This window comes from Xiphias gladius, chromosome 11 (genome assembly GCF_016859285.1).
Source record: "Xiphias gladius isolate SHS-SW01 ecotype Sanya breed wild chromosome 11, ASM1685928v1, whole genome shotgun sequence".
In the NCBI taxonomy this organism is placed as follows: Eukaryota; Metazoa; Chordata; class Actinopteri; order Istiophoriformes; family Xiphiidae; genus Xiphias; species Xiphias gladius.
Window position 1 is genome coordinate 8,547,735 of NC_053410.1, and position 19,840 is coordinate 8,567,574.

The following is a 19,840-nucleotide window of genomic DNA, read 5'->3' on the forward strand; positions in this document are numbered from 1 at the left end:
TTTGTCTAGCAGTGACGTAATGACGCTACCTCCCTGTCGGCGTAAAAGCACTCGGTTTAAATCTGTAGAAGTGCCGCCCAGAAAGGCGGATAGTTTCTTTCATACTTATTTTTGAACATAAACTCTAACTCTGTGTACTTTTATGATATTTCGTGATTTTAACTAGTAGACTGTCTCTCCAATGTTGGTTATTAAGTCGAAGGTTTCTTTTATTGGAGTTTTAAGGCCGGGCGTGTCCATGAAATATTAAGATATTAAGTTGATATTAAGCATCATAAGTAAGGTGAATAACCTCACTTGTCCTACGTTATTATATGTTTAAATTTCTGAAAAAGTAAAATAATTTGTAGCGAAGATGTATTGATCATTTAAATGGTCTTACCTTTTGTTTGCTGCACCACGTTTCCTTTCCGGCAGATAACATGAGACAAATCGAACCATACTGTCCGTTGGGGGGTTGGATGGAGCAGGAAAATACTGGTCGTGCTATCGCTAGCGAATGGATGGACAACATGGACGACCCGCGGGACGTTCAAACTTCCAAGCGAAACGGGAGCTCCAGGTCGTTATTATCGGCCGGTTCCGCAGTGGCTATGGAGATTAAACGGAAAAAGATACGGCAGAGTGCCTTATTCCTGCAAACAGAGGTATGGGCAAAGAGATACAGAGAGGTCTTGTGTGTTTTGCCATGAATCGTAATGACAGTTGAGTTGACAACGGAGGGGGTCCAAAGTGCAACGATACTAACGTAAACAAGCTAATATATATGGTCCTTATTTATTTTACACAGCTGCAAAACAAGTAACCTTAGGTAGCCTTTGCTAACTTGTAATGAATGACTAAATTTTCTAACGTCTGTCTCAACCCTTCACACACGGGTTTTCAGTTCCCTGGGACAAAGCTAGCCAATACGGGAGTTGCCCCTTTATCCAGAGCCGTGTGCTCTCTGCAGTCTTAAATGTTGTTAAGCAGGCACAGAAATAATGCTCTTGCCTCAGCGCTAACACCGCTCAAACTAATGTCCTTTCAGACCAAAAGCATGAAACGATGCCCAAGTCTCCTGAATGACACTCTGCAGATAATAGAGGATATGAATTTGTTGTACATACGACAGATTTCCAAGAAGTTACAGGTGCATATTTTATATTGCAAAATGGAAAATGATGATGTTCGTATCCCTAAAACAACTGTGCATGTACCTCGGAACTTTACTCGAAGATTTCTAACCCACCAAAACCAAATTGCCATACCAAATTGAAAAGGTGGTATTTTTAATTTAGCATAAGATGTTTTCAAACCAGATTTTACCGGACGTCATCATACTCCATTTAAACCACAGATTTGTTAGTTAGAACTACACTGATGCATTTTTTCCCCCCTGCAACTGCTGACTTGTTCTTTGCAGCATGCCATGCATGCATTCTACTCCCATTCAGCTTTTCCGTTGGTCACTATGAAAACACCTGATCCCCTTCTGCATGTGCCATTTCACCCCACACTCTCCTACAAAAAGTTGCTCTTGAGTGATGAAAAGAAGTTGGTTTCAATGCCACAAGTCTAAAATTTTTAAACGTCCGTCTAGAGCTGCAACTAGTAGTTGGTTAATAGATACGTTGATATATAGAAAAATAATCAACCATTTTGATGATTGATTAATTGTTAAAGTAATTTTTTATGCATAAATGGCAAAAATGCTGCTGTCAGCCTCTCACGTAATAAAGATTTACTGCTTTTCACTGTTTTATATCATATTAAAATGTAAAAATTTGGGGTTTGGACTGTTGCTCAGACAAAACAAGATATTTCAAGACATCACCTTGGTCCCTCTCTGTGATATAAATTTTACTGACTTGTAAGTATGGTGGTAGCCACCAGTGGCACCAGAAGATCACATTTCCTGAGAGCCCTGTAATATTCTGTTGTCTTGTGTCTGTCATTTGCAAGGAAGTAAGAAAGCTTTTGCTCTGTTTGTGCCAGAAAGATTGTGCCTTCTTCTGTCTTTGTCAAAAAAACAATCAAGATTCAGAAGGAACACAAGGTGAAGGCTGGAAGAAGATGGTGGTTGTCCTAAAAGTGTTTGTGTTTGTGTATATGAAATGTATTTGAATTACTTGTTTTTGACTTTACAACACCAAAATGATGTAATACCTTCAATACTGGAAGAGATTTTTTTTTTTTTTTTAATTGCCAAAAACAACATCCAAGGGCAACTTCACTCTAATTCCACTTGAGCAAAATTAACATGTTAGAGGTCATGATGTCCATCTCATCCCCCTCTGTTATAGCATATTGTTTGACGGACTAACGCAATTCAAAACATCGTAGCAAACTGTCGGTCTGGGTTTTTTACATGGATTAATTTGATCATTTTAAAATTTCTCCTGTGTATGTTATGTCCCTGAAGAACACTAACTTGCAAGAAAAGTTGGACTTTGAGGTGCGAATGCGAGAGGGGGCCTATAAGCTGCTGCTCGCCTGCACTAAGAGAGAACAGGTTCTTAATGCCTCAAAGAACCTACTGACCTGCAACGCTAGGATCAAGGCTTATTTCACTCAGCTGCAGAAGAAAAAAGAGGAGCAGGACATGATGGGAGCAGTCAGAAGGTAAGGTATTGGGTGCTTCCTTTGTTCTTAGGTGTGGAAGGTGCCTTGCAAAAGTTTTAAGTTGTAATCATTGGCGTTTAGTTTCAGTACACATTCTCAAAATCATAGTTGTAGATTAAATTGTAATATATTATAAATCTCAGCTTCGCTTAAGAAATTCTGGGGAATAAATTGAAGAAATTAAAACTGAAGCAATGACTTAATGCAGGACTAACTTGGAAGAGGGTTTCAAATTTGAATTACTGTTTTGTTGCGGTGAAGTCAATAAATTGATATACAGATTGTGATCAATTTTATTGGTAAATTTAAAATTTTTATTTCAGACTTTCAAATCCAGTTTCAGATGACCGTGTGCCCTGTAATGGGACAATTGCAATGTCTGGTAAGATTGCTCCTGGACATTTAAAAAAAATTATAAAAAACTAAGTCTAATTTTTAACCGTTTTTAAGCTGATTTATTTTCACAAAATGGATATAAATCATTTTAGACATTAACTCTATAAACTGTTGCTTTGTGACTCGACTTTTCTCCTCCTCTCTGCTGATGTAGGGCTGCGTTTTCCTTTGATGTGGAGGGATTCAGACCACTTTAACAACAGAGGGAGTAAGTTTGTCCTTGTTTTGCTACCATTGATGCCTTTTGTTTATCTTTGCCTCTTGTTATTTTGTGGATACTTGTTGTAATAGCACGTACTGTGCACCCCTTTTATATATCAGGCTCTCGTCGAGTGGCGGTGTTCTGTCTGATCCAGATTGGCTCCGAGGTGTTTGACACAGAGATGGTGGTGGTGGACAGATCAGTCACTGACATCTGCTTTGAGGGAGTCACCATCTTGTAAGTATTTTTTTTTTGTACATGCCGAATATGAAGAATAATACACTTAGAATAGCTGCACTTACTGCACTTTTGGTGCTGTTGTACAGTGCTGAAAAAAATGTCTGTATCATGGAGTTATACTAAAAAGATGTTGCTGGAAATTTGTCATTATTTGGTAATATAAATACCAGAATATGTATTTAGATTTTTTTCTACAAACACTGACACATCTATTGTTAGGGATATTACTGGTCACAATTTCTGTGCAATTAAATGTAGTATTTGTGAAGTTTCAGGGTTTTGTTTTTTTTATTCTTTTTTTAATCTCTCTTTAATCTCATGGTTTATATAAATATTAATGTTTATGCTGTAATTGAAATGTCTCTTTCTCTTTCATAGTAAGGAAGCAGTTCCTCAGTTTGAGCTGAAGGTGGAGCTGTGGAGCTGTGCCATGGAGGACGAGCTCACGTTGGTAAACACGCCAAAGAAGCTGGCCAAGAAGCTCCGCAACTCTTTTGGAAAAACTGCTGGGAAGAAGCTCTGCCCTCTGCTGGACACTCCAGACCCTGACACCTTCCTGCAGTACAACCCCATACCCTCGTATGTACTCTGTTATCCCATAAAACCCTTTACAGACTCTTTACCCTCCGTTTTTGCAGTTGGAAACTAACTCGATTATGGCTTGTTACTGGAACAAAGGGTGTAGCTGCAGACTCTCAGGCTGGGTAAACAAATGTCACTGAGTGAGGACTGAAATAAGGGTTTAACATTCATTACAAACCTATTATATATATATATATATATATTTTTTTTTTTTTTTTTAAAAGGGTTTTTTTTTTTAATGGTTCCACCTGTATTTTATTTGTGTCTGAGAGGAAAAGTGTACTAACAGGATTTAGAGCATCAAGTGACACTCAGCTGAACATCTGTAAATGATACTGTACATACCACCTGTTCAGTGGGAGGAGAATCATGGGGATCATTAGGCCTTTTGAATGAGCAGATAATTTATAAAAAAACAAAACAAAATAGTGCATTTGAAAATGTGCACGTGTTAAGGTCCGAGGTCTGTATATCAGTGGATCTTTATGATTATTTTATTGTAAGGATTAGAGTTGAGCACGTATCTTCTATGGTTAAGCCTGAGAATCCAGGAAATGGAAAAAAATTCAATGCAGTTTACTTGAAAGAATGCTACTCTGTGTATGTGTTTGTGTGTGCGTCTACCTGTGCCAGTGGAGCCAAGTACAGCCTGCTGGCCTACACTACTCTGTGTCTGCCTGAGGCTGAAGGCAGCTTTCAGTCTCACTCCCTCATTGTCCTCCAAGACGGTAAGAGATAAAGGCAAGAAATTTAATATCTGGGGATATAAAGGGATTACACTTTTTAGCTCCTGATTTGATTCTGTACTGGGCTAATAATACAATATTTTTACACCATTAAAATTGAAAGCTAAAATTAAACAAAATATACCTTTGATTGAAGTTTAGCTTGGATTACCCTTCTTCTTTTGTGTGAGTGATTAAAAGGATAAGAAAGTTGATGCAACATGTTTTTGTTATTCAGCTCTAATTTCAGGGGTAAACTTTGGGAATGAGTATGAACTATGATACATTGGTGGTTAAGTCCATGGAATTAAAAATTACTGTTATTGTTAAATACTCACATCACAGGAAGCTCTCTCATTTCTATCTTGGGTATTTGACGTTTAAAATGATGCCTTTTTATAACAAAAAAAGATCCTCACTTCACACTGTAATTATTCTTAATGACCTATATCTTAACAGACAGCATGCAGTGTTTAATTAAGATTAATGTATGTAGATCTCTATATTTTTTTGAGTTTTATTGCCACCGTTGCTCTTGAACCCCACAGCTGAGTGGTCATCTTGGCTTCCACTTTATGGCAACCTCTGCTGCCGGTTGGTGGCCCAGCCTGCCTGTATGACACAGAGCATGATGACCGGCTACCTGAGCCAGAAGGTGTGTTGACTACTGTTATCATTAGCATTAGCCCTGAAGCTGGTTCCAAGATTAAATACTAATGTTCCAGTGTTTCTTTATGGTGATTTCCAGCAAAGTGTGGAGGGGATGAACCGCTGCTGCAGTCTTTACTCTGTCTTGAGCGCAGGCTTTTTGTCCTGTTACTTCACCCCCGAAGAGATTGAGGCTAAAATGCAGCCCACTCTCAACATACCTATCAATAAGGTGAGACAAAGTAGTGAAAATTCTGTCTTTCTCATTCCACATTCACTTGTATTTGTTGCTCAGTTGTTCTTTTGAGCTTCTTGATTAAAAACGTCTGGCACTTTAAAAGGCCTCACCACAGTAGCACAACACGTATTAGAGAATCATAAAGAGGTTCAAAGTTCATTATAAAAATAATTAGGTGTTTCCCTTTGTTACCTACTTTAAGAACGTTATAATACTGTAAGAAGCTATGCCTACATTTCTGTCCCTATCTATTAGATAAATACATGTAAAGGGAGAAAAGTAATAACGTTAATAATACCATGAATAGCTATTGTTGTTACCCTTGTCACTGTTATTACTATCAATACATTAATACCTCTATTTTAATTGCCTGGTTTATGGAATTTTTGATTAAAAAGAACATCATATTCACTATTATTGATTTAAATGTCAGTTCAGAGTTCTCCCTCACATTTGCAGAATAACGAAAATACAAAATGCCACATTACTCAATGAGATCCTGCTTGCATCTTGGCATTTTGCTGCTCGTGTTATTTTTTTTCTGCCGTATCCGTGATGTACTTTTTAGTGCAATATCTCACATTGAGCTGTAATTTGTATACTGTGGAAATAATTTTCAGCTTATGATAAGTTATTTGTGTTGTTTTACAGGACACCCGGATCCATGTGATGGAGAAGGAGTCAGCAAGCCAGAAATCCAGGAGTCTATCTCTCATCAACCCTTCACCAGAGGGATCTCAGACCATTGTCTTCATCACAGACAGCAGGGAGGAACTGGAGGACTGGCTGGATGCCCTCCACCAGCACCTCTATGATCAGAGTGAGTGTGTTTTTGTGTAAACATGCAGCACGAGGGTTTGTAACTATAGGTTACATAAAGTACATGTGTGTTCAAAGGAGGAACATAAGTTTGTATGTTTCTATGACAGGTTTTGTGTGTGTGTTAGAGAGAGTGCAGTGTGAAGATCAGTCTGGACTAGAACAGTGGCTGCACATATATTTAGCTAAACTCCTCTTTGCAAGAACAGATAGTATAGTCTTTTATCTTTGCCTCTCATGCCTCTCCTTGTTTACAACCAGGCCAGTGGCTGCACTGCTGCAACCAGCTAATGAAGATCGAGGTCGCATCACCACGGAAACCATCACTCTTCCTCACCAAGCAGGCTGACTCTGTTTACAACGACCTCAGTGAGTAAAGTAATTGGAACGAGTGGCTGAAGTGAGTTAGATGGAGGTTGATAATTTGCTGCTTGCTTGATGTTGAATTTTTTGCAGGATGGATTTTCATTTGCGATTTATTTATGTATATATTTATAGAAGATATGATGCGAGTGCTTAAAACACCTCATTGAAATAAACATATTTCATTAACCATGCATAATTGTTTTAATTTCAATGGTGACGCATGTAAATAAAATCCTTTTACATGCTGATTAGAATATTGGAATATGTGCCTACGTGTTGCTGTGATAATTTGTATTAAAAAAAAAAATTATAAGACATCAAGCATGGGAAAGACGCAAACCTGACATTTACCTTATGTATTGACCTTTTATTTTAATATTTATTCATTTTGTTTGACTTGAAGGTATAAGTTCACCTGGCAAGTTTGAGAGCATCACAGATATCATCCACAACAAGATAGAGGAGACAGATGGCCGCTATCTAATTGGTCATGAAGAGGAGAAGGAAGCGCCTAATTGGTCCACTCTGTTTGATGGATCCTATTCAGTGGTGGTGCAGAAGAGTATTTTGTCCCAGAGCAAAACCTCCACCCCTTGTTCAAGCCCCAACCCCAACACCAGCTCTACATCCATCAGCAACAAGAAGCGGCGTGCCCCCCCCCCTCCTTCTGACAGAGAGCCTTATGTTCCTCCCGTCCATCCTGCCAGACCTCCCCTCCCTGCCAGACCTCCCCTCCCTGCTTCTCTTCATTATCCTCCTCCTCCTCTCTCATACCAGGAGAAGGAGAACTCCGGCGCTTGCGCTTCACGCCCAGCCACAAGGTCCAAAACTGGCAGACCATCTCTGGACGCCAAGTTTTCTGCCATCATCCAGCAGCTCCAGCGGAACAACACTGGAGGAGCCGGGGCCCTCAGCCGTAAAAACGCTCCACTGGGCATCCTCGATATACAACCACAAGTTCAGCCTCAGCCCCCTCTCGAGCAGCTCGAGTACCAGATCCATCACACCCAGACCCCCGAAACCACAGCTGATCAGGGCTTCATCAGACCCAGTCATGGTCCTGTTCCTGCACCACGGAGCAAACTAAGGAAGTCTTTCAGAGAGAGGATGAACCTTAAACCCTTGTGACGTTGACCTTCGACCATAGATCTGGATTTTACCAACCTTTCCACTAATCCAAATAACTATAACAACTAACTGTTCTAGAACTTTTTTCAACTGAGCTGGGTAACATTAATAAAACCACATATCACAATATATTTGACTGTATCTCGATAGTGATACTGTGATGATATTTTGGGCATGGTCTTTCTTGCCAAGAGTTAGCTTAGCGTAGATCAATACCCATCTCATATCTGTATGCTAAATATGAAGCTGGAGCTGTGAGATGGCAATCTTAGTTTAGCTTAGCTCGGCGTAACAATTGGAAACAAGGAGAAACAGCTGGCCTGGCTCTGATGAAGCGTAACAAAATCTCCCTACAAGCACCTCCAAAGCACATTAATTAACATGCTATATCTTGTGTGTTTAATCGTTACAAAAAACAACAAAGTTACAGTTTTATGGGGGATTATGTGTAAACCATGGGGATTATGTGCCAGGCTAGCTGTTTCCCCATGCTTTCAATCTTTGTGCTAAAGTAAGCTAGCCATCTCCCAGCTCCGGCTTCATATTGAGCGGATAGCTCTGAGAGTGGCATCATTCTTCCCATCTAACACTCAGCAACAAAGTGAATATGCGTATTTCTCAAAATGTCAAACTATTTCTATAAACTGAAGGATGGGCTGATTACATGGTCTCTTAAAAAACATTCTCACAACGTCCACCATGACAACGCAAATCCCAGTTGACACCTTGCATCACAATATCGACATTGTATTGATACAGCTCCAGCTGTACTCTCCATTTATAAACTTTTTCGTGTGCAGCTAGCCCATTGATGAAATTGGAAGCTGTATGTTGGCTTGCGCACCGCCATCATCAATCCCACTAAAATGGAAAGGCTTATTTCTCAGCTCTGCCACTGGAACATGTACTGAAGAAAGAGCCTTTGCAAAAGCACTCAAATTGGAATTGATCCACTGGCCAACTGTGAAGGAGTCATTCCTTTTGGAACTATTGACTTATTCCACTTACTGTGACGACTTTATGACCCCTATAGCTGATTTTAGGGGAACAGGATTTTAGGAGAAACTGCAAGCACTAATGCGACTTGTCCATTTCCCAGAGGTCTTAATAATGGAGTGACATTGGTTTTCAGTGTCTACACAGTGTGTCCAACATAATTTAACCCTGCAGCCCAAAAATGCTTTGAACATAATTAAATGATTGAGTCTTTTGTGTGGCTAAAATAACGAATGCCTTTGTGTTTCTGTTTTGAAGATATCCAATACTGCCAGCCACTATTTCAACCACTTAATGATCACGTGTTGATGAATGGGCTTCATAATTAACTAGAGTGTACAAAACATTAGGTTTGGTTACTTTCTCTGAAATTGCCAGGCCAAATGAAGCAGTATGGTGAAAGCTACAGTCCCATCTTTTATCTCACTCTCTAAATTCTGTTTAATCAGGAGGGGGAGATGTAGATTTGGGGGGAGGCAGATTACAGGAGGATTTAGTTTAAACCTTGAAAGAACTGAGAATGGATTGTACAAAAGGGGATGCAGCTCAGTATTAGCAGTGTGTTTAAGTGTGTCCTGGGCTTGGTGTGTATTAACAAATATTTAGTCACTTTGATGTTTAACTGTATATACCTGCAAAAACAAGGGAAGGTTCTAGAGTCAAACCTCATGGGATTAGTTTTTACAGATGCTGATGTGGTTAAACATTGGGCTGTGTGATTATGGCTAAAATCATCACAGTAATTATACTGCACACCCTGCATCTTAACACGTTAAATTACATTTCAGTATCAAAGACAGTTGCTGCGAAAAACTAACATTTCTGTTTATTATTTTGGACAAATAACTGTAGCCCTGGGGACTAATTTTAATGCAACCAGTGTAGGAAAGGTTGCCTCTATTGACATTAGGGTTGAGGTAGAGCAGGTGATCTAGTGAGTTAAAAATTTACAACTGCTCTATGACTTGAAAAGGTCTCACTTAGACATACTTTGATTTGAGCTAAACTAATAAGCACAATTTATATTCATTTACGATGTCTTCTTAAAATGTCTTCTCATTTCTCAATTAATTACATGACAGCCAACAGTAACAGTGGTAATTTGTAGGGTTTTTTTATTGTTTGATTAAAATGTTCTGTAATTCCCTCTTTATAGTGTAATACTTCCATGTCATCTCAGTTTTACTTTTAGCACATTTATTATTTAGACCATAAGTGGAACTGTTCTTATGTACTAGTAAATTCTGATGCTTTATATTAATCTTGTCTCTTGTGAAGTATAATTTGTGTATAGTGCAATGTAAAAAAAATACTGTAGTTATTTTTGTTCCTCTAAAACGTGCAATTTTCTCTTCTCTTTCCACTGTTGTCTTGGAAGCTAACTGTATTTTTTATTATTGCTGATCTGCAATAAAACGGCCTACATTCTACCCTGGTGAGGCTGCTTTATTTTTGCTGAGCTTGTAAGTATTACTGAATATTTTTCATGGTAAAGGTTTACCAGGGGGTGGCAATAAAAGTCAAAGCATATCTTTTATTGCAGCCCAACACACATCCCATAGAGACACATGCACTAGCACATTTTTCGACTGCAGCAAATACTGGAGAGGCTACTCTGGCTTTGAGCCCAGAAGTAGCCTGTTGTGAATATTAAGGCAGATGGAATCTCATAGCCAGATAATGGTATTACAATAATAAAACCCTATTCACACTGCATTTACTCAGGAAAAAATGAACCTTAGATTGCATTAGTACACTCGCATTAAATACCAGTTTATTGAGCCCCTGCTTTTTATCTGCGGTTCATTTGAAGAATACAACAGAGGAAACATGTATAGATAGTAAAATATTTTAATTAAATATACAGGAGGTCATATACAAAATGTCTTTATTTTTTTGTCTTGCTCGCCAGCTGGGTGATTGGTAAACAGATGGCTACTGTATCAAAAACACTTTAATGATGCACATTAATGGAAACACCGTGGAAAAAAAAGGACAACAAATAAAAAGAGTATCCTAATTCTTAAATTGTAGTGTTTGTTTAAATCTAACATGATCACAGTGACCTTGAAACAGAGCAAACAAGGACACAGCTAGATTGTGTAACCGACTTTTATACTGTTTTTTTTTAATACTATTTACAGATTATAACAGTTTATATGATAACAACCACGCGGTACTATCTACAGTGCTATTTACACAGAAAATAAGACAAGAGAGAGGGGTTGTCATGAGTTGATCCCGTATGAATGTTCTGTACAGGAGCCAGCACTAATGCCAGTTTTACCTACACACAGCAATGTACAGTACTTAATCAGAAATGAATGTCTTTATCTAAGTATTCAGTAAAACTTTACACATAGACATTTACAGCTTTTTTTTTTTTCTTCTTTTGAAACACCAGACATGTTCACTGTGTATTTCGGCTATCCTGGATTGCAATTATAGTGGTTGTAAAAGCCAGAGCAGGTGTCGCCTTGCTACCTCAGGCTATGGAGCATGGAAGGCATACCTTATGGAGTCTGGTACCTTTTCATCACTGCTAGAAAACACATACAGCACACATGCCCTGCGGATGCCAGACACCAGACCTGTGTCAATATCAACTGTCAGTAAAGCTTTTCAGGTTCTTTTATAATTGGCTGCCTGACACCGTTAGGATAAGTAAATAGATTAATTTAAGAACAAATACTACCCATGAGGTTAATGCATTACTTTAAATTTTGTGCCTCACCAATCAAGTCTGGTGTCTGATTGCCAAGTGTGCCATATAGTTTTTGTATGAATGTCTGTGTGCTGCATTTCAGACAAGAGTGACAGTAATATTAATATTCCTACCCCACTACAGAAGATAAACCTTAACAACTGTAGTGCTAACTCTAATTCAAGACTGCGAAAGGCACAGATATTTGCAAAGCAATAATATCCAAAGTGACAACATTCCTGTTAAATCATACAGTGAGTCTTTTCAGCGTGCTGAATTAAAGAGCTTGTTCACCAAAAAAAGAGATTTTCAAGTCGAGAACAAAAAGATGAAATGCTGATTTCTTGTGGTGAGCATTCCACAGCGGACAGCTGCTTCATTACACTGGTCCTACAGAAAAAAACAAGCTGCTACAGTCTACTCATCACAAGGGATTTTGGGGTCAAATTACTTTCAATTTAGAACTGGTGATTTGTCAACAGATCCAAGATGGCAACTGCGTATGCAGTATCTGAACTGAAATACATAATGAATAAAAACCTGAACTGAGTCAAAAAAGTGAGTCTACAGTACATCCGTCATACACAGCACCTCTGAATGTTATGATGAAACTATTTCATGTTATGCAGCACCGCAGTGAGTATCAATGTCTATTCCAAGGAGTCCTGCTTACATGGAGACATGTAAACAGATGCAACACCACTGGCTGCCTAAAGTGTAATAATGTGCTAAACAGCTGCTGAGCATTGTTTGCGATGGTGAACGCACCTCTAGTTATATAAAGAATTTCATTTACGTTGTCATGTTACTTGTAGTGTTTTAAGCAACAAAGTTTAGCCCTCAGACGCAGTAAACAAATGGCTTTTCTCTGTTGCCCTCCACTTCTCACACATCCAGAGCAACAACCTGACTCATGGTGACTGAGAGCGGCAAACTGATTTGTGAGCACATACACATGAGCATTGTGCAAATAAGGATACAACAACAAAAAAGTTACAGTAAGTGGTGATAAAAACAAAGAACAGTGCAAAGTATATAAACAAATGCATACTCAAATAAAAAAAAAGAAAATGGAATTTTCAGTCTGTCTGACTGATGAGTAATATCAGTCTGTAATCAGCCAAAGTTTTATAATCAGTGTTTTCCTTCGACTGAGCCACAATCCCCGAGCAAAGAGAGACAGAAAGACAAAGACAAGCTGAAAAAGTTTCTGTGGATGAGGAAGGAGAGGGAGAAACAAATATTCCTCTCTCCCTCACAGTCTGGTGCTGGGGTGTACCGAGGACAGCTGAGGTGGTGGGAGGGTGGAGAGAGGGTACAGGTGATGCAACAGGTCCCCGTACAGTGCTGCCCCACCTGGATGCCTGTAGAAGTGGTGCGGGCTGGCGCTGGACGCCAACAGCTGCCTGTGAAGCATCATGGGGTGGAAGGCTAACGAGGGCACGAGGGGAGAAACTGCTGACTGGCTCTTCAGGTACTGCAGACCGGGGTGCTGCTGGAGCCCGTCCTGGGCCCCTGGTGAGACCAGGCTGCCAGGTGGGTACATACTAGGGTAGAGGTGTGCGGCATGGGGTGGGGGGAAGGTGGTTGTAGGGTGGCCCTCGGGGAGATGGTTGTTGAGGTGAACAGCGTGGGCTGGCTCAGCTGGTTTCAGCTCTTCTGGGTCGCTGCGTCGGATTGAGCCTGCAGGGTGAATCGGTGTCACCACACGGACTTTCCTCTCTGGGACTTCCTCGTTATCGGGCTCGAGTAGGCTCCGCTTGCTGGGTCGAATGGGGATGGTGAGGGACGAATCGCTTGATGCTTTGGGGCTGGGAAATGGCTGCGATGACTCCGATGAGCTCTGTTTGGGAGGAGAGATGGTCATAGGAGGAACTCTGCACGCCTTAGGGTGAGAATCCAAACCCTGGTGCATGATGGGATATGGGAGACTGCAGAAGGAGGGCTTAGAAAAGGAGGACACCCTCTGAGAGAGAGGTTTAGAAATTGTGAAGTCTCTGGGCTCATCATCTGCCTCTCTGCTCTCTCCATGTGTTTGAGTCCTGTCACTGTAGTGCGATCTGTAGGCCAAGCCCTCTTGCTCCAGGCCACCACAAACAAAGCCCTGGCTGCCTTCGCGGTCCCTGGTGTAGTGCTCCCTCCGCTCTCCGTTGGCAAAGCTGACTATCCTCTCCTGGCTGAGGCAGTTCTCAGTTTGCCTGTACAGACTGTGGAGGTGAGGGGAGGAGTAGCAGTCAGCTGCATAGCTCCGGGGCGGAGCAGCTGGGCCTTGGAGTAGCTTCTCCCCGGCGTTCTCCACACTGTCCTGGGTATGGGACTGGGGGAGATATGGCTGCCATGGTGGATTGACTTGAGGCTGAAGGTGATGGCTCGTCCGGCAATTGTAAGTCTCTGAGAGCTCCCCGGAAGCGCTCCTTTCTGATGGGCCACTGGTGGCTTGTTGGTGTGGTTTGCTGCTCTGGGCATGCTGAATGACCGATGGCCTGAATATGGGCGCTACCTCCGGGATGTTGTCTGACACACACCCGTGCCTCTGTCCTACCACTTCCTCCTCACCCTTTATCTTCTCCTTCTCCCTTTCTGCCACTGATATGACAGGGAGAGAGGAAGCAGCTGTGGAAGGTGGAGGCTGAAGAGAAGGAGAAGTAAAGGAGAAAGGGTTGGACTCACACACTTGGGAGAGGAGCTTCTTTTTGGCCAAAGGCGACATGACCCCCTGACTGGCTTTGCAGTAGGCAGCTGTCTGTGCGGGGCCCTGGGAAGACTCCTTCTTAATGACCCCATAGTCTTCTTTCTCTGGGAATGAATCTATGCTCAAGTCTACACACTGTCTCTCTGCCTGCTTACACATTGGTAACACCTTCCCCACTCTCCCACCATGACTTTCTATGGAGTCTTTGACCCTGGAGGAGGCCTCAGGCAGAGCAACATGTCCAGCAGGTTTGTTCTGATCCCAACGGTGAGGCAGGTAAGGGTTTTTAGGAATGAAATGACCTTCAGTTTGCTGTTCACAGGTCAGTTTTGCTTGGAGGGCCTCACTGATTTGTCTCCATTCGGGCTGGGGACCAGACCCTGTGTGAAGGGGTAGGCCATCATGTGGGGTTCTGCAGTCTGGCTCTTTGGGGCACAGTGGAGATGGCTGCTCCACTGCCAAGGACTCCTCTTTCTTCAGGGTAAGATGTAACTCTTCCTCTTCTATTACAATTGGTTCATCTCTCATAGATACCTCCTGTTTTATGTCTGTGGACAGTTCATGACTCTCCTCTTTCCCCTTGGAGTCCTGCATGCAGAAAAATAGTTGTTACAGTCACTCCGATATTTTCTTATTATTTGGCAATTTCAAAGACAACAGGAATTCGAGACAGAGAGTGGAGGACTGATGAGAAAGCACAGAGAGATGAAAATGAAACTGAATTTAGAGCAAGAAGGAATCCTGATGAGGCAGCAGTTGGCAGACGTCTGTGACTGACCTGTGATTGTTCTTGGCCTTTAACTGTCTCCCCTCTGTCCTTTTTACTCCCCAGTTTGGGATTGTGGGGGCCTTTCAATTTCTTGGCCCCCACTCCTTTGGCTTTGGCTCCTGAGGTCTTCTCTTGGCTGGCCTCCTGCTTCCTGGGTTTGGCCAAGGGGAGGGGTTTGTCCTGTTCACCTTTAATGTGCCTCTCGTAAGGAAGGAGGAGCCTGAGGAAGAATGCAGGCACAAGAATGCAGATGAGTCTGTGGTATGATCATGTTATATCATGCCACGCTTGTAAGGAACAACTATTAATCTATATGTTGGTGCATCACACACAAAAATAAATATTTCTTGTTCAATAAACAACAATTTTAGATGGAAAAAAAATCCACAAAACTATACATCAGGACACCCTAACGTGGAGTAGGAGAAGCGTATATTAAACAAACCACCTTGCTTTTTTTAGAAAGTGAAAATTAAAGTACAACAAACCACACAAGTATTTAATTTAGTAATACCAAAAACAGAATAAGCTGCAGCTTTGCCGCGGGCAGGCAGTGTATCAAATATGGTGCTTTAAAACCTCCTTGTTTTAATACCTGGAAAGCACTAACAATCCTATTGTAATTAAACTAGGTTAGGGGAAATCCAGGTTCAGATGGGTGCCAGAGTATGTGTGTGTGTGTGAGAGAGAATGTGAATAACCAGTTATCTCCCACCGAGATAGATCACATTTGGTATTAGTTTAACCTTGAGAGAAAAGTATACGTGTGTGCATGTTGTGTGTGTGGGTGTGTAATGCTAATGTGGTTGGGAATAAAAAAAAGAGGAAAATGTCTGGAGGAACTGAAATCAAACTGTTTAAAGGAACCTCATAGCATATGATATCCAATTTTATATACTAATATGAAAAATCACAGAAGCTCTTAAAGTGGTTACGGTAATAAAATATTTCAGCTGGTAACAGTAACAGCTCCAGTTTTTAACACTGTCCAGTTGACACGACTTAATGCAGGATAGCTGCATATGCTCCGGATTAATTAAGTCCATACTAAGCAACAAAGAACATTCTGTAGAAAAAACCTTAAACTATTTTTGACTTCTGTTATTGCTCTTCTGAATACTTCCCAAGTCAATTTTCCATATCTGATGTCATAACTAATGGGAACATTAAGATCTGGATAAAATAACAATACCCATGTGTAAAATAATGACATGAAGAAACCAGCAAGGGAAACTTTTAGACTTTTATTGCTCCTAAAAGAAAATGGAAATTGGCATTAGACCAGAAATAAGATACGTTGTGGAAATGGAAACCAATACAACTGAAAAACTACAACACTCTAACTTCAATAAGCTCCTCTGAAAATCTCTCTTGCTCCTCCGTCAGGTTTTTTACAATAACAATCCATAAAAGCCAGACAGAAACATGACTTTCTCAGTCATGAGAAAAAATAAGGTCTTCCCGTGTAACGACAAGAGACGGTTGCACTATTCCTTTTAAGGGACATGCCGGTAAAACAAACAATGAATCAAGAGCTGTTTCGCCTCCTCTTCAAAAGGAAGAAAAAAAGCCTCAGAGAGTTCAAGAGGCTCTGTGGGATTTTTTGTTATTTTTCCTCTGAACAAAAGTGCTGGCAGGGAAAGCGGTGAAACTACATTTCATACAGCTGGTCTGGCACCAGGCCCCAGGCCAAGAAAGGAAATGTACTATTAAATGTGACTTATTGGAAAGACGGAGAGCAAAGGGGTTGTGAAAGAGAAGAGGGGAGAGAAAGAAAGCAAAAGGAAAAAGAAGCAGAGGGAGAGAGGGAGTGAGAGACGGGATAATGACATGTTAATGAAGAGCACAAATGATTCTAAATGAAGGAATGAAGAATCCTAGAAAATAGAGATAAACTTTTTAAAGTTTAAAATAGCAGCTGTGGTATTTATTACAAACAGGGAAATGGTTCTCAGGCTCTCTATATTTAGGATCTCAGAATAATTAGGCATCATTGCACAGAGAAGGTAGGTAGATTAAATGTTTCACCATTCCAAAAAAAGTGGATTTGATTTCTTTAGGCTACTAAATGTGTATTCGGCATGTACAAAATCTCCAGCTGTACTAATAGTGATCAAAGGGCTAGAAAGTGGCACATATATTCAGTATACCAGGATGCACTGTTGACTATCAAAGTGATCTGTGGGAAAGAGATGGCTGCCTTGGCCTGGGTCAACTTTATGGAATGTCAATATGGGGTGGGGGGTGGGGATAATGTAAGAGCTGAGCCCGGGAAATTACTGGAGCCTTAAATAGTTCCAAATGGAAAGGCTAAGATGCTGTGTTGGTCAGGAAACCAAAAATCAGTCTCAGGAAGTTCCCTACATTGTCACAATTATTTAGTCTTTGTTATGTTTAATGAATACAAGATGGCTTACCATAACTGTAGCCTATTAAATGGTATGATTACAGTTTTATAGTTTTATGTAAATTTCCAAAAATGTCTGAATAAGCAAAGAAAGTTCAGGCTACACGGCTGCCACTCATTTATCCATTTTTAACTCTATGGTTAAAAAAAAAAAAAAAAAAAAATGTAGTCATGGTCATGTAATATAGCAGTCATAATACAATACCACTTATATAAGTAGCAATTTCCTCCAAGGAAGGGGTTGAGCTTGGCAGCCGCTGCATTGGTTGAGAGAGAGCCAGTTGTAGCTAATAATTTGAGCCACTAGGGGGTGTGTGCTGCACTGAGAAATTCCAGGAAAGAATTTCATTAAGGCAGGAGAGGCAACATTTTTATGAGGTCAATAAATACTTAACTTCCTCTCATGCCAATTTATCACTCGGCTTTTGTTTAAGCAGCCGTTTTCCATGTTGATAACAAGCAACTAAAATATGCAGTAAAGAGATTAAACGTTGAATAGGCAGATATAGAAGATGCCTTATGTGATTAAGCGGGACATTATTGCTTATTTTATATATATATATATATATACATATATATGTAATGCATTATATCTGACTGTTCTTAGAATCAGTAAGATCAATAACAGTGTAATTCATCAAACCACAAGTGTCAACTAAGCATGTCTACGCCTTTGAAATAATGGATCGCACACAAAGCACCTCCCCTAAAAAAGACAACTTGGCAAAAACAAGGTGACTTTACCAGCAATGTGCTGCTCTCATCTGAGTTTTGTGTTACAGGAACAAGCAGTGTGCTCAAATCCATGAAATGCCTAAGTCACCAAATAAGTGGAAAAAGCCTGCGGGCTGTTCCATTTCAACAATTTCCCTCCCATCCGTGTTGAAATTAATTTTAGCTGGTGTTGTGTTAAGATCACAAGAGCTGCTTCTTGCATAAAAAAAAAAAAAAAAGGAAAAGAAACTATTTAAAGAGCTGGTGGACAAGCCCCGGGGCTGAAGAAAGATTTGGAGGAAAGAAAATGACTTACTTTTACAAGCCTGTGAGGAAAAGAGAATACAATAAAAAAGATAAAATCAAATCGCACCTAAATGCAATCATTGAGCATCATCAGCAAAATGAGAGAACAATAACTACAGCGGAGAGAGAGAGGTGAGGAAAAAGAGAGAGACAAGATGCCAGCAGAGGGATAAATAGACATTGTAGCTGGTCCCTCTGCTTTGGATTCATGCCTCAAAGCCCCTCTTTTGTCTCGAAGCCAAACCACTTGAGGTGACCCTCATTCATGCAGTTAAAACAGGAGTGCAGCGCAGGAATGTATGAAAAACTTAAGTCCTTTGTCAAGTCAGAAAATACCAGATTTAGAATGACCTCTACTGTTCCCCGGGGTTTGCTCTCATTAGCTGCTGCTGCTGCTGCTGCTGCTGCAGCCTGTGGTAAATGTTCGCCATAGCAGGTGTGTGCCAAGAGTACTAGCTTTTTAAAACAAATTTGTACAATTCTGCATAAAGGAACACTCAAGTCTTTCAGTCACTCAAGTATTAATGCACAAAAATTTACGGCATATGTTCCCTCTTGCTGCCTTAAAGTGGAATGAAATCTCTGCAAGAACCTCATTAATTTAATTTTCTACTACTCTGAACTAGTTATTAATCTCAGTAGACTTGAATAGATTTTCATACAGTTGATTTCCTGTCACACTTCAGTGCCGTAATTTGTGATTTCTCATTGCCACTCGGGAAAGAAACCTTGGACCTTTTGATTAAATACCACGCATTAAGAACTCACCCAATATTGTGATTTGTTAGATTGCTGAAAAAAAGAGAATTTTATCACTGAATGCTCAATGAAGCATTTTGTCTTGGGGAAACCATTTAGCTCTCAGAGGTTAAAATAGCTGCCTGCTATTTCAGTGTAAAGAAGCTCTTTGGCTGCCTTCTCATTGAAACTGAGGGCCAGATTCAGTACAAGAGTCACGGATATACAAAGAATTTGGCTGTTTGCTTTGCCATTGATACGGACAACATGTTGAGACATTGTTTATAATGCTGAGGAATGCTGACAGAAACTATACAACGATGGTCTCATACTATAACCTCTCTCTCTGCCTCCTTTCTCTCCTGCTTTATTTCTTTATTTTCCATCATTTTTACTTGTTCATTGAAATCTGTTCCGCCTTTTCGTCTTTCCTTGTCTCCTTGCCTCTTTGGGAATAAAAAGCACAGGGCACATGTAGGTGATACTCTCTCCCCACTACGTCTTATTGCAATCCAATGATACTCTCAGCTTTAGAACAAGAGACCAGATTAACACTGTAGCTCTGT

The 19,840-nt window shown here is 40.5% G+C and overlaps 2 protein-coding genes across 2 annotated transcripts in view; one reads left to right on the forward strand and one right to left on the reverse strand.

Annotated features, from left to right (window-relative positions):
* Positions 1 to 69: 69 nt before the first annotated feature.
* On the forward strand, positions 70 to 10,359 carry rtkn2a (rhotekin 2a). The gene is made up of 13 exons (XM_040140141.1): positions 70 to 283; positions 418 to 647; positions 2,405 to 2,604; positions 2,928 to 2,986; positions 3,155 to 3,208; positions 3,322 to 3,439; positions 3,821 to 4,021; positions 4,658 to 4,752; positions 5,298 to 5,404; positions 5,498 to 5,629; positions 6,287 to 6,455; positions 6,716 to 6,823; positions 7,224 to 10,359. The coding sequence occupies exons 2-13, from the start codon at positions 423 to 425 to the stop codon at positions 7,946 to 7,948; spliced, it is 2,193 nt and encodes a 730-aa protein (XP_039996075.1). The 5' UTR covers positions 70 to 283; positions 418 to 422; the 3' UTR covers positions 7,949 to 10,359.
* A 456-nt stretch (positions 10,360 to 10,815) lies between these two features.
* The window catches only part of arid5b (AT-rich interaction domain 5B), a 75,651-nt gene continuing 66,626 nt past the window's right edge, over positions 10,816 to 19,840 (reverse strand). Inside the window, exons 9-10 of the mRNA XM_040139968.1 lie at positions 15,119 to 15,329; positions 10,816 to 14,928 (exon numbers count right to left, since the gene is read on the reverse strand). Of these exons, the coding sequence (XP_039995902.1) occupies positions 12,904 to 14,928; positions 15,119 to 15,329 (2,236 nt within the window). The 3' untranslated portion in view covers positions 10,816 to 12,903. The remainder of the gene's footprint in view (positions 14,929 to 15,118; positions 15,330 to 19,840) is intronic.

What these genes read in the sequence shown, in the direction of transcription:
- rtkn2a (XM_040140141.1), top strand. Translation starts at nt 423, where the DNA reads ATGAGACAAATCGAACCATACTGTCCGTTGGGGGGTTGGATGGAGCAG. An exon ending in TGGGACAATTGCAATGTCTG is followed by an intron (nt 2,987 to 3,154) that starts GTAAGATTGCTC and finishes CTGCTGATGTAG; the next exon opens with GGCTGCGTTTTCCTTTGATG. An exon ending in TCAACATACCTATCAATAAG is followed by an intron (nt 5,630 to 6,286) that starts GTGAGACAAAGT and finishes GTTGTTTTACAG; the next exon opens with GACACCCGGATCCATGTGAT.